Consider the following 15,560-nt stretch of genomic DNA (forward strand, 5'->3'; position numbering starts at 1 on the left):
CCTGATGTCCCTTTTGAACTTATTAGTAGCGCAAAGTGACTGGAATATAAGATTTCTTTTCTTTTTATTGAAAAATGATAAAATGTACAGAGAAAAATGCCAATACTTCACACACTAGATCACAGTTAGAACTGAAAGTCAAAGCATGTTTGGAACAAATCAAATCTATAAACTACAAGATATAAGCAGGAGAAGAAAAAAAAAAGAAAACAAAGACAGTGCTGCCTCGTTAGAGCGGCGTTCAAGTGTCTTATTTTGTTACACTTGTACCTCTTACAGTATGTTATGCATCAGTTTTAATAGCACATTAAATTACACAGGTGAAGCCAATCTGACAACATGACAGTACAACCTCAAACTGCCTTTTCCTTCCTTCCCTCTTCACAGTACACATGGGTGTAGTATTCGTCCATTTAATTAAAAAACAAATTAACAAAAAATGTGTGTATACCAGCTCTTTTTTTTAACAGGAGATCGCACATACTGTAGCTCAGATACTGCATGTGCTTACAAGTCAAAATCTTTCTAGTTTGGCCTCGGTGTGTATTTCTGTGTGTGTATTTCTGTGCATGTTTCTGCTAAGGTGTCATCTAATCACTGTCAGACCAGTCGAGCTCCATCATGTCCATGGCTGCTGTTGCCATGTTGATCTTGGTTCCGTGCCGCATGCTGCAGCTCTTAACAGAGTTCTGATTAGACGATGCCCGCATGCTCACCTGCACCCCAGAGTGACCGACGACACCCACTTCACCCCTGATCTTTTGGCTGATGGCCTCGCTGACGTCTCCTCTAACATCCTGGACTACAACTCCCATGTCATTCCTGCGACCCCTGACCCCCAGCTCACTTCTGACGCCGTGACCAATGACTTTCATCACTCCCAGGTCGCCCATGTTCATGTCCATGTCACCCAGTCTCTCCATCTCCCCCATCTCATCCATATCTAAAGACAGCATGTCCCCAAAGCCCCCCATGCTCCCATGGAGACCTTTGAACATCGTTGGGAGCCTCCCTCCTTCGAGACCACCCTCCATCCCTCTCTCTTCCAGCGTGTCGCCGAGTTTTTCTATCTCCCATCCTCCCTCTCTATCCCTCTCTCCTTCCGCCTCCCCAAATCCCCCCGAGTACCCTCGGACAATAGTAGTCACCCTGCTTCTTTGCATTCCTCCTCTCTCCCTGTCCCCTTCCTCCCATGTCCTCTCCTCCCTTTCCACTACGCCACCGGGGAAACTCCTGAGTGTCACCTGCACCCTTCCTCCCTCCAGACTCCCACTGTCATCTCTGTCTCTCTGTCCCCAGCTTTTCTCCTCTAGGGTACCCTCCTCTTCCTCGTCCTCCTCCCCTAACCTCCCCTGCAACCCTCGGAACATGGCGTGCAGCCTCGTGCTGTCGAGCGAGCCCATCCCTCTCTCCAGCACCACACTGCTCCCCCTCTCTGTGTCTCCGTTGCTTAGTGTGCGAAGGAGAGAGCTGACACCAGCACTGCTGACCCCAGCGCTATTGGAGTCCTGAGAGTGTGAGCGGAAGAACGAGCCCGAGGAGCTGATGGACATCGGTGTGAAGAACTGGTAGAGACAAGGGCAAGATTAAGAAAAAGGTATCAGTTAATTTTGTTTATGGCAGTTTGAGATAAATTATATACAGGCAAGTTTTGCGTACCGGTGAGATGTTTGAGCGCTCCATGAGTAGGGAGGTGGGGCTAGGAGTCATGTTGGACCTCTCCATTAGCCTCTCTTCCCACAGTCTGAGCCTCCTCTCTCTCTCCTCTAGCTCCTTCTCCTTGGAGTAAAGTTCCCTCTCTAGCTTCCGGAGGCGCTCTAATGTTGACTCAATTTCACACCTAAAGTATTTGTACACATGAAAACATTAGTGGTCAGTGATTAACTCCAGGTTTTAAAGGAGAAATGACTATATTCAGAATGAGAATATAATAATTAATATGTAGTCTGCTAAAAACAGCTACCAGTGCATCTAAAAAAACTGTATATAATGAAAAGGTTTTATTTTTAATTTATGTCATATATCATATATTCAATACACATAATGTGAATTATTTGAAATCTTTTTGTTTTAACATTGATGCTAATGACCAGGGGTCCCCAATTGCAGTCCACGAGGGCCGGTGTCCCTGTAGGTTTTAGATCTCACCCTGGGTCAACACACCTGAATCACATGATTAGTTCATTACCAGGCCTCTGTTGAACTTCAAGACACGTTGAGAAGGTAATTTATCCATTTACATCAGCTGTGGTGGATCAAGGACATATCTAAAACCTGCAGGGACACCGGCCCTCGTGGACTGGGATTGGGGACCCCTGCTAATGACTTACAGGTCATGAAAATCAGAAATCCAGTACCCCAGATTATTTGAAAGCTTTCATTTTAAGTAAATTGCTATGCCAACTCTCGATCTAGTTCAGTACACACAACTACAATCATGGAGATGACTGCTGACTTGGCAGTCATTTCTATGATGGTCACTGACACTTTCCACAAAGAGGGTAAGAAGGCATTTGATGAAAAGCCTGGCCTTTCAGAGTGTTGTATCAAAGCTTATTAATGGGATTAACTGAAAGGGAACACTGTAGTAGGAAAAGGTGCACATGCAACACGAATGATCGCACCCTTTAAAAAATTGTCAAAAACTTAAGAAAGATTCAGAGTGGACTGATCCTGGTTTCTGTGCATCCAAAGCCACCACAGAGGTCTCCAGGAAAGGAGAGACAACACCAAAAGAGTCTTAACTGGGCTAAGAACAAAAAGAACTCAGTGAAAGTCCTCTTTTCAGATGAAACTCAATTTTGCATTTTAGTTGGACATCATGTTCCTAGAGTCTGTCAGAAGAGTGGAGAGGAGCCAAGAATCCAAGGTGTTTGAAGTAGTCTGTGACGATTTGGGGCGCCATGTCATCTGCTGGTGTCGGTGACATTGTTTGGTCCACCATGTTAATCCAAAGTCAACATGAGACAATCAGAAAGAGATTTTAGAGCACTTCATGCGTCCACCTGCTGACAAACTTTATGGAGAGAGCGGTTCGTTTCCAGAAGGACCTCTAGCAGCACCCAGCCATAGTGCCAAAACTACGACTGAATGGTATGCTGACCGTGTTATTACAGTGTTATTATTACTGTTATTGTTTGTAACCGGCCAACTTGTCTGGCCTGAACCTCATCAAGCACCTGGAATATTGAAAAAAGGAAGTCAAGAAACACCAGACCCAAAAATACAAACAGCAACCTGGGCCTCAATAACACCACAGCAGAGCCAACACTTGATTGAATCCGTGCTAAGACACTGATGCAAAATATTGAGGGCCTAAATAAGCATATTATTCAAAAGCTGGTCATTTCTGTATCGTAAACGTCATTATAATTAATATTTTAATGATTTAAGATACTGGATTTGTGATTTTCATAAGCTGCAAGACATTTTTCACTTTATGTATATTGAATATGCAAAATGTGAAAGTTTACATTTTTTGAATTTTGCAGTGACCTCTGAGGCATACTCACTGGAAACTACAATTCATTTTCATTTCTTTCATGAATTTTATTTCACATTCACTTGATACTTTCATTTTTTATAACATTAAAATATTTTATGTTCATGAGGAAGTAGTTTGCAGTTGTGAGTAGTTAACTTTTTACAGCAGAACACAACATTGTTTTATAGTCGTCTTTTGATGCAGTACTCTCCTTTGCCACAAGAGGTCACTATTGGATTGGCTGTCGATGAGCCTGCATTCACAAACACAATCATCTCTCACGGCAACTAAATATAGACATGTGCAGAGTCATACCTCCTCCTGTATTCCTTCCATACTTCCCCTTTCATTCATCCCACCCCTTCACCTCTCCTCCCAGCTTGTCCAAGTTTTTCCACCCATACCTAAAACTTCACTCAGAATTGATTGCCTTCCTGTACTCATGTTAAATATGCACAGAATTTTGCACCTTCTCTCCTCCTGCTGTTCCATTGGCCACCTCTCTCTCCCTTTTTCCCTGCACCCCCCAACCTCCCCTCATCTGTCCACTCTTGTTTTTCTCTATCCTTGCTGTTTGTGTCTCGCTCAGTGTTTTAGATTTCACACTCACACAATACATTTCTGTTCCTCCCTGAACCTCTCCTCCTCCTCCTCCTCCTCTTCAACTCTTCAGTTTGATTTCTCCTCAACCACCCCACACCACCTCCAACCCCACCCCTTGTCTCTTTCTCCCCATGTCGGAGTGAGGGCAGAGTGGAGGAGTAGAGGAATCTCTTCCATGGCTACTTTCCAGTGAGCTTAATATAGACTGAAGTAGAGTACAGGGTCACACATTCAGCTTCTCCCTTGAGCTTCAGTGTCCACAGAGTTGTGTATGTATACATGTATGTGAGCGAGGGTACATGCTGATGCGTGTGTGGATTTGTGATCTACCGTGTGCACACGCATTCAAGAGGGTGGATTTGTCAGCCTCATAAGAGAACAACACTTTATAGCATGCACTTAAAAACGTCAGGAGATCCCTCTGACACAGTGCAGTTACACTCTTATTTTGGATGTCTACAAGACTGTGTTTTTTGTGTGTGTACCTCCACTGGTCCTTGTTGTGTAGGAAGGAGTTACACTGGTCCGGTAGCCTGCTATCGTTAGCCATGGTCTCCAGGGTTGCCAGCACCTGCTTAAACTGTGGACGCTCCTGTAAATACATTTGTACACACAGGATATGATCGTGTATCTTTGAAAGCATTCGGTGCGCTATATGAAACTTTTTTCCGCACATTAATCACTGTGTCCTGAGTCAGTTTAGCTTACCTTTGGGTCTGCTTGCCAACATTTTCTCATCAGCTCTGCAAAACTTGCTGGACAGCTGGTGGGAATGGTCAGCCTCTGGATAGCCAAACACAATAACACAGACACATATAAAAATAATTACTATACAAATGAAACCACCCCGTTTTTTTTTTTTCTTAACTCACCAGAGTGTTTTCATTTAGTCAACCATCCATTCATGCAAATAGCTATCTGGTGATCAGGTCAAAGTGACCGCAAAACACACACTTTTGGCCCAAACTCAAGATTTTTTACACTAATTAACATGAAACTTTACACAGTTGTATAATAGAGGAAAATAATGAAGTGATCACATTTTTTATCATAATGTTGTGCAAAAACACTTTTTGGATATAAACTGCACCTTGAATTTTTAAAAACTAGGCAAACAAAATTGAATAAGTTTCCTGCGCAGCCAACCCGTTTGACTACTTCAGCGTCAACAACTTCAGAATGAGAGTCTGCAGTCTTATATTTGGCTCTGTGAGCATGTACAAAAGGATGGAGCTTTGCAATTTGATGCCTTCCCCATAATGACAATGCATGGTAATAACAGCATGTTAGGATGCTTCCATTTGCTAAGTAGAAATGCACAGCATTTAACCAAAAGCTGATCTGATCTGAGGTGATATCAGAATTGGCATTACATTTCATTCTAAATCAAGTCAGAAAAATAGCTTTCAAACACCAGAGACTTTGCAGATCTTGTCTCGGTTCCAAATTCTTTTTACTCCAACACTCTGCGAAAACTTTACTGTATTATTCCTCTTTAAAGACCTCCACCTGCTCCTTTGACATAGTAAAGTAAACTCTGGGGACCATTAGCCCTCACCTTTAACCAGCATTGTTCACCCTTCCTTCAAATGTGCAATAGTCCTGCCTCTTCTGAAAACCAGAAAACGGCATTTTAGAAAAATCTAACTAGGTAACAGACTAAAGTGTAACCTTTTCCACTTTAGCTCTCTTTATACATTTGTCCAGCTCTTCATCATCCTCAACCTCTTATATACTTTTACTGCTCCAGTGTTCTGCAGTTTCCTGTTGAGTAGCATTATTCAGAAAACGCAGAAAATGTTTCCTTTAACTTTTATGTGGATGACACAGATTTGGAGTAACTTTAACAAACTTGGCTCTGGTGGCTATAGAATTAAATTTAGAATCCTGTCATTTGGCTACTATGTGTTAAAATGTGTCGCTCGTTTCTCCATATTATACGCTGAGAGATTAGAAATTGTTTAAATAAAGAATATACCAAGATCCAGGACTAAGTGCTCGGGGGAAGAGACTGTGCCAAAACCTTCACCCTTATACTGAAATTTTTAACACAGCTGAAATGAGTAATGAGTGAACAGAGATGTCTTAACTTTAGCAGAAATCTGTGTGTATTATGTTGAAAAAGCTAAAAAGCTGACCAAGGAAAAACATGTTCATGTCCTTTGAAATTAGGACTAATCTCAGAAGAAACTAGTTTATAGGTTCACAATATTAGGTTTATAATTCCAAGTTTCAGCAAATTACAATCCATCACAGTGTTTATGAGCTAAATGGTGGGGAGGGGGGTTCATGTATATCTTTCTTTTGTACTGTGTAAACTGCAGTTACAAAACCAATCCCTTTGAACATCATAGGCCCAGACATCTCCATAGTACAATGTGGTAAATGGAAACGGTTTCCCTGGGGATTAATCCTAAAATATCACCAACTCAGAGTGGAGAGAGGGCGAACTGAAGGGTCAGGAAGAGAGGTGTAGCAATGGAAAGGGAAAATCAGACGGAGACTGGGAAAGAGGAAGAGAGAGAGAGTTATTTAGGGAGAGTATTTGGAGACGAGCCAGCAGCTCCGAAGGAATCATGTTCTCTGTGTTGTTTTGTTGTGTGTGTGTGTGTGTGTGCGCGTGCGTGCGTGCGTGCGTGCGTGCGTGCGTGCGTGCGTGTGTGTGTGTGTGTGTGCGTGCGTGGGGGTGTGTGTTTCTCTTACAGGGGCTTCGGTCACTTTAGTAACTGAAACACAGATGCAGCATAACCATCATCCCCTACCACTCATAAACCCAAAGAATCGACCCTCCCACCGCTGCAATCTTCTCTTCTTTCCCCCCCTCTCTCTCTTTTACTCTGTCTGCCTCTCTCACTCGTAAAGGCTTTAACCAGGGGGAGTCTGGCCAAGCTCCACTGCTGTGTATCCAGGCCTTACAAGAGCAGAGAACTGACATCAGGCCTAAAAATACTCTGCCTTAGCCTCACCAGCTCACAGTGGAAACCATGAGAGCATCACATTGTGCCTCCAGTTGCTTCAAACTCTGGTGGGTCTAAATGCTTTCAGTATGTTCAAAAAAGTGCACATGTATGTACGTGTAGGTTACCTCTTGCTTTTCCACCACCAGCCATGCGACCTGCAGCCCTTCGAAACCTTTGAATGGAACCTCCCGAGTCAGCATCTCCCATAGCACCTGGCCACAGAACAGACGGTGTTGGTTCGCTTAATGCAGTGAAACAGCGTACAGTTACTAGTGACTACATGGCCTCAGTACTGTTGATACGTGAGGTGAGAAACTATTGGAATGAGTATAAAAACTGTTAGCGTTCAGGCCAGTATGCTCTACTTAAGTTTTACAGTTTTTCTGCATTATTTTAATCTGACCTTTGCATTTGCCAGAAATTTTTATGTTATCACCGGATTACTTGCAACTTTATCATGTTACCATTTACCCAAACTTCTTAGCTACTCCATTTAGCCGTGACTCATTGTTTAAGAGGAGATCCCAATCTTTTATCCATACTACTAGCTACAGCTGCAAATGGTATAACTTAATAACCATGCTTTAAGTTAGTACTGTGCAAAAGTCTCGAAAGTCCATAAAGTCAGGCTTTCATGTAATTTTGGAGCAGTAGTTTTTCAGGCTGTCTAAAGAGCTTTTCTTTGGCTACTTTTCCCTTTTCATTAATTTTCAGTCCATTCCTTGTACCTGATCGTTCTCAGATACATTTTTTTTTGGTTGGTTGGTTAAGCCTCTTAATGCTGACCTATGAATCATTCGTAAAAAAGGTATCAAACTCAAGGGATGAACCAGTACACATAACAACAGGGCAAAGAACCAATTTTAAATAGTATCTTCAGCGTCTTTGTTACTAGCACCCTGTCACAAAAAAACACATAACTAAAGAAATTAGAAGAAATTGAGTCTATGAAAAATAGCAAAGAAAATACAGTTTGACAGACATGAAATGTTTGACTCCCAGAGAGCTATTAGCCAAAAACTTGCCACGTCTCGGTATAGTGTACATGTATCCTTTAAAAAAAACAAAAAAACATGTTGCAATACTGGACAAGTGGTGGACAAAGGAAGTAGTAGGCCTAAAAACTATCTACAGCAGATGAACAGTAACTAAAAGTCATGTCCTTAAAAAAAAAAAAAGTTAAATCCAGCAAAGCCCTAAAACAGGATTTGAGAGGTATATCTGGCCCCTTCAATTGATCCATCTGCTGTTCCTCCTCAGAAATGGACTCCGTGGAAGAGTGGCTGTCAAAAAGACATTGTAAAGGAAAGGAAGCAGTGAAAAAAGGCCAAGGTATGCCAAATTACACAAGAACTGGGATAAAAAACATGGGAATTGGGTCTTATGGACTGATTAATCCACATTTGATATTTTGGGTTCCAACTGTATGTAGAGATTCGGTCAGCATAGAGGTACAACAGTGAGCATAAACATGTTTAACACACAGTGAAGTCTCTGTCATGGTTTGGGCATTTTAGCCAGTGGGATCTTGTAAAAACTGATGGAATTATAACTGCAGAAAAGCACAGTCAGATTTTCACCCACCACACAATACCATCTGGAAAGTGTCTGCTTAGCAACGGTTTCATTTTTCAGTATGACAATGATCCCAAATATACTGCCAATGCAATAAAAGCATACCTGGTGGATAGAAAAACACAGTGAAACACTATCAGTCATGGTGTGTCCTCCCAAGAGCCCGGACCTCAACATTATTCAAGCTTTGTGGGATCATGTTGACAGGGAACAGAACAAAAGGCAGAAACAACCAAAGAAGAGCTTTGAATGTCCTTGAAGAAGCCTGGAGAACTATTCCTGAAGACTACTTAAAGAAATGACAAAAGAGCTGCCTAACAGAGTTCAGGCTGTGTTGAAGAATAAATGTGGCCATACCAAACATTGACTTTCAAGCTCATCATAACTCAGTTTCTGCCGGTACATACTCTATCAATAAATCACTGCACCCATTTCTCATTTTCCAAGAAAAAACAAAGAAAGAAAGAAATGAACTGGTTTGAGGCTTTTGCACAGTACTGCATTTCAGTTATTTATTCTCTTATTTATACTTATTTAACCACTTATCTAGTTTAATCATTTATGAGTCCCTCTCGGTGGTTTATTACTATCAATTAACTATTAACTTTACTGCTTAAACCTGCTCTGGTCTGCACATTTCTTTAATTAAATTGTAATTTCTGTTTCTTAGGATTAGTAGCACTCATCCGTCAATATGCCCCGTGACTACCGCAAAAGTACCCCCTGGGGTACTTCTACTCCTACTTGTAATTCACTAAATTACAGCACTAGCACTGACTGCTACTTCTTAGACTTATTCCTGATCTTAAAATACTGATATTCCTACAGTACTGCCAACTCACCACACCATAGGAGTAGGTGTCACAGGTCTCAGAGACAGGCAGGCTCTGAATGACCTCTGGAGCCATCCAGGGAAAAGTGCCCACTACTGTCATATGGGTGGTATGGGAAAGAAACTTAGACGCTCCAAAGTCACAAATCTGAAATATCAAAGGAAAAACGCTATTAAAAAGATGCGCAAAAATGCACAAGATGTATGTCTTTTTTGTTTTGTTTATAAATACATTATAGGTACAAACCTTAAGCACTTTATCTGCTGTCATTACCACTGAAAAACAGACCACATTATACAGTCCAGTTAATGGTGCACAACACTGAAAATACCTGACATTCAGGACTCGTGATTGGGCACATCTACCAAAAGCAAGTTAGAAAAACTAATCAGAATGGGGTTTAAATTATGTGTTACCATTTCGGGACTTGAGGTCTCTGTGAATCACTTTGACTGGAGCTTCTGCATGCAGGTAATGCATCCCTATGAGGAAACCAATCATTAATAACGTTGTATCAAAAACAAACAACCAACTACAGCACTTTGATTGGTTTTTGTGGAATTATCTAACAATACTCAATGTTTGGCTTTCAATTCCATTTGTTTTTGATCAGTTTCAGTTAATGCAGAAATCTATTATGAACTGACGTTAAAACGTTAAGTGAGACAAGAACTTCAGCAAAAAATCAGCTAAAATAAGGGCAAAATACTAAAATGGTTTATATAATTAAATAAAAATTAATGTTTAAAGTTTTTTTCTCTAAAAATGTGTGACAGACTTTATTACATCATTGGGTGTGTTAGAGACTGTAGATTCTCTCTTATATAACCTGTTATATCCATATCCAGTTTTTAATCATCTTTATTTTTCCTTATTACCCTTGGCTATCTGGATGGCCCATGTCATGATCTGGTTCATGTCCATCTCTTCACTCTGCTCACTGGCGAGGTACTCATACAGAGACCCTGCGCTAGCATATTCTGCAAGTACAGCACAGACAGACACAAACAATTTTCATTATGACAAACAAGAAAAATCATGCGCACCAATGCATCATGTAAAATGAGTCAACAAGTATACTGATTAACAGGAAAAATTATATAAAAAAGGACCGTTTTTATATTAGTCTGTCACTCTGAAGTTGACCTTTGACCTGAAAAACAATTATATAACACACATGTATACTTTTTTTTTTTTTTCATAAAGCAATAAAAAATCCTATTTTATTATTGGATGAATTAGTTTCTCTTTTTGTCACCCTAATAAAGCCAAACATTCAATCTAATAGTTACATTGCCAGTACCACGTTGGATCTCAGAGCTGCCTTGCATAAAACATATAAAAATTCCTTAGAGATTCTGGGCCATATTGACATGATGGCTTCATGCAGCTGCTAAGGATTAGCCGCAGAGTTATTCTGTGTTAAATCTATGCCGTAGGTACTTTGTAACTACAAATCCCTCTGAAACCCAACAATGTAACCTATGCTGTAAACTGATGTGCGCCTCTGTAGAAGTGTAGCTACACATCACATCGAGAGCCCGCAACCTTCCGCCTCTTAAGTCAGAAGTCATTAACTATTTCCAGATCCAAACACTTCTTCACTTCCCAAACTCAAACACCGTGGTATCACTGAGAGTTCAAAATGACCCAGATTATCTCATCTTCAATAAAATGAAACTTCAGATCAAACACAACACAAAAGCATGAATGTTGGTAACGGCAACATTTATTTATCTTCGTTATATTTGTAGACTGGACAAAGATTCACCACAGAAATATAAATCCAGTTCATCCTATAACCGTGTGCCTCATTCACAGTGTGTCGTGGAGTTTAACTCAGAAATGGCTGCCTGGACCTTCCTCGTTCAAATGTCTAATATAATAATATTAATATATAAATGTATTTAAAAATTAATTAATACCTAAATACCTACCACACACTATGCTTGGCTTATATATTTACTGAGGTCTTTATTTGTTAAATAATCAATTATTTCCTTATTTTTGTTAAAGTATCTTGAAAAGAGCCACAAGAGTTATTAGTAAGAAAGATTATAGCTCTGCACCAGTGTAAAACAGAGCCTCCATTAATCTCATCAGCAACAACCACTATTTTAAATAATAAAGTCTACAGTAGTGTATATTACAGCATCTTCAAAACCATCCACTGCTATTTAAACAAGTGAAACAAACTTGGTACTTGAAGTTTTACGTTACAATGTGTGAGAGCTACAGCCCACTGTTAAGCAGTGCACAAATCATACACAGTGAGAAGCTGCCTCAAATCATCGGAAACACCTTCAACCTTCACATCCTGCCCTGACTTTTAAATCCAAAATATGTGAGAATTTTTCCATTTTGCTACTTAATGTCAGATCAAAGACAGAAAGTAGAGCACAAGCCTTTGTAGCCTTGTGAAAATAGAAATGAATGCCTGAATGTTTTCATCTGCACACAGAGACCAAAATGTGCTGATACCTGCTTTACTTTTGATATATCAGTAAGCATTAGGCATCAAGAAACATTGCTGGTGGTGTTTCAGTGCTTTATCTATACCATATAAACCCAGCCGGGATTACAACCACATCCAAACATGCTGGTCTCAGTTACAAATGTCCTGCCAGGAATCACCGCAAGAACCAGTGTTCAAAGTATGTTCTGATATTTCACCATACACACATAAACACTTGCCGGCCATCAGAGCATGTGTTAACGCGCGTGTAACTTTCTCCGCCTCGGATCAAATACGCACCAATTAAACCAATATACACACACACGCATACACGTGCAGGTTTAGATGGCACCACAGTGTGCCCTGACTGTATTCTGTAGCTTTTACGACTTACCTCAGACCTTGACCTGATAATGACTTCATACTTATATTACACCTGAACCCCAAGGATAGTCACACACATTTCATTTTGTGCATCTCGTCTAAATTTAAGCATTAAACTACACTGACAAAAACATCTGAAAGTGTATATTTCAAAAACACACTCATACACACACTCCGAGTCTGACCTGTGACAATGCCATAGTTGGGAGATTCCAGCACGGCTCCATAAAACTGAATGATGTTCTTATGACTCAGTACACTGAGAATCTCAGCCTGGATGAGGGGTCAAGAAAAAGAGAAGCAGAGAAGTATGATCACCTTCATTAACTTAAGTTTTACAGTAGAGGACTCTTTTAATCTTTTAATAACTCTTTTAATAATCATTAATCACAGAATGTTAGGCTAACTTAAATGTTAAAACCAATTTTAAAGTTAATCCTGATTGCGTCTCCGGGATTCCTGAGCTTATTCCATTCCACAAGTTATCCAAACAAAAACTCTCCACCCTGCAGCAGTAAACAGGCCATAAATCTGAAATAACATCTCAATCATCATCTTTGCATGTGTGGAATATGTAACTTTTGCCAAGCAACATAATAAACTAACAGTGAAATGGATTTACACATAAACTCCAATCGAGCATTGAGCAAAATATTTTCTCTCTAAATATTTTTTTTTCCAAAGAGAAATTCATCATTCTGGGTTTACTCTCATCTATTGTTGTAAGGCTATCAGTTTGTGCAGGAAAACGATGCATGAAGGCTCCACATGAAGCTGCACTTCTCACATTATCCATCAACTTGTATTTACACATGAACTATGCAGACAGCTTTATGCATGCATGCCCACCCTCTGTGTATTTTTGTGTGTCAGAGAAGTCGCTCAACCGACAAAATTTCTTCCCTGTGTAATCTTATGAAGTTGGCCCACTTGTGACACCACCTTTTATTTCTCTATAATGCATGTGTGCACTTGCTTTTGTATTATATAAAATCTGACACTGTGAATGAATACACCCACAGGCCCCAACTTCAGCTTCCTGACACAGACCCATTAGCCTTTACCAGCCCGGGATCATTAACATGGAAGGAAATCATGCAGCCCGCCTCATACTCGTGGAGACTCACACCCAGGCCTGAACTGAAGTGAATTAAGCCTCGAGGTACTACTCACCTCACCCTAACATACAATGGGAGGAACAGGGGAGTCCAGGCATAAATAAAACTGCTATATCTACAAAGAGTGGGAGGAGGAGGAGGGGGCATGAGAAGCGGTATGTTTAAGATAAACACATGTACAATGGCAGACAACAAGGGAGGGGGAGGTGGGGGAATGAGGGGGCTTTGGATCCAAATCTGGGTATTGAGTGGAAAGTAACCGTTTTTGAAGTTTTGAGCAGTAACGTCCCACGAAGGAGAGGAAATACCTAATGACTACTGTACATTATGTGTGATTGGTCTACGTCTGTGCGTGTCTCCACTTTACCTCTTTGTCGATCTTCAGAAGCTTCTTCACAGCCACTTCCTTGTCCTGGGATATCCAGAGAGCTCTGTAGACGCTCCCAAAGCTGCCTCCACCACAGTTCTCGTAGAAGAGCAAGTCCTCATGCTTTATCTGCACAAACGACGAGCCAGGGGACGACATGGCATACTGACTGACTCCCGCGCACTCAAACACACACACACGCGCGCGCAGCAATAAAGTGTGACTGCCCAACTACCTAACCGCTATCCCGAAGGTATACAAGTCACGGATGAGCTGAGAGCAAGTGAAGGAGAACAACACAAAAGAGAAGGGAAGTAGTTTCCTCCACAGGGCCAGAGTGGATGTTGTCGGTCAGCAGAGCAGATTGTCAGGGAGAAGAAACCAGAAAGTGCTGGAAAGAGAGAGCGAGAGAGAGAGAAGTTTGCTCCCTGTGAGTGAGGAAAAGTCAACTGTCACTACCAGACAAGGTATTACATTGCCTGATAGTGGTGATCCAGTGTAACTACAACACAGAGCACACAAACACACACACACACACACACACATACACAAGCTTGAAGATGAGGGAGAAGTGAGCGTTGACTGTGTGCAAGTTACGGTTTGCAGTCAGTGTGTGCCGTCTGTCTGCAGCAGACACACAGTTCAAATATGGTCATTGGCATCCCGGGCATTCCTTCTTCCTGGATAACTGTGGCTATATAAAGCGCTGAATGCACACACACATACAGCTCTGGCTTATAAGCGCGTCTGACATAGTGTAAATCATTTAGCAACAAGGTTGTTGCTGCCACATATGCACCTAAATCTATCCGCTCACACTCTCTGCAGTTAAAAACACACACTCACCAGAGAAGCCAGGCAAGGCCGGCGTGTTACTCAACCAGACAGGAATGACCCACTGACATCAACAAGCAGGATAGCTGTGCTGACATCACCGTGCAGGGACAGGTGAGATCAGCCATGGGAAGTTAGGGACACTTGTCACTTGTTGACTGTAATCGAGTACAAATGTGGACTTCGTGGTGATTCACTGAATAAATAAAACACGACAAACACTGCCAGCGGCTCTTAGAAGCCGTAGTGAATCATGACAACATGTAGTACAAATGCACTGTATAAAATAAACAACATCCCGAGAGACCGGCTGCTTAAAGAGATACAAATTTACAGCTAAAAATGAGTTTACAAATACAGATGGCGAATGGAAATTGTGATGCAAACGTTATTCGCCGCCATGCAGTTTCAGTGTAGAAACTTAAAGACACAGTATTTCATTGGAGTTCATTTTTGGATGAAAGGTTGGTGAATATAAAAAGTCTGGGATCCATAAGAATCCCTGTCACTGCTCATTCAATACTGTGCTCAGCGCTGCTTGTTTTCTGTTTCTAATATTCAGAAATGACCCATTCAAGGGGAAACGTTTAAAGCTATAACCCACTGTACACAGGCCTCAACAGAATTTACAGCAATGACATTCAAAAAGACAAAGTCCTGCAACATCCCGGTGTCAGAGTACCCTCCTGTCTGGCAACTCAGTTTGCAGTTTTAGTGTAGAGAAAAGCTCAGTGGTACAAATCAAAATGCACTGGCCTGGCAATAACATTGTCCTCTATCCTACAAGTGTTGCAAGTGTTTTGACCTCTTCACCTTTTCCTCTCCTCTATCATTCCTAGGAAGTGGATGAAATCTCCACTCTTTACACTACAGTTTATCTCATTTGTAGTATTCCTAGGATCAGCTCTTTTCAAGTCCAGACAACACTGAGCAGTTCCCACTCTAGT

The 15,560-nt window shown here is 41.2% G+C and overlaps 1 protein-coding gene across 1 annotated transcript; it reads right to left on the reverse strand.

Annotated features, from left to right (window-relative positions):
* Positions 1-47: 47 nt before the first annotated feature.
* map3k20b (mitogen-activated protein kinase kinase kinase 20b) lies at positions 48-14,167 on the reverse strand. Its single transcript, XM_082512187.1, has 11 exons — positions 13,780-14,167; positions 12,480-12,567; positions 10,334-10,435; positions 9,872-9,937; positions 9,702-9,730; positions 9,465-9,602; positions 7,173-7,259; positions 4,796-4,870; positions 4,573-4,679; positions 1,660-1,840; positions 48-1,565 (listed from the first exon to the last, which is right to left on the reverse strand). Exons 1-11 carry the CDS (start codon positions 13,936-13,938, stop codon positions 591-593), a joined length of 2,007 nt encoding a protein of 668 aa, XP_082368313.1. The 5' UTR covers positions 13,939-14,167; the 3' UTR covers positions 48-590.
* Between the last annotated feature and the right edge of the window lie 1,393 nt (positions 14,168-15,560).

This window comes from Aulonocara stuartgranti, assembly GCF_965226115.1.
Source record: "Aulonocara stuartgranti genome assembly, chromosome: 18".
Taxonomy (NCBI): Eukaryota; Metazoa; Chordata; class Actinopteri; order Cichliformes; family Cichlidae; genus Aulonocara; species Aulonocara stuartgranti.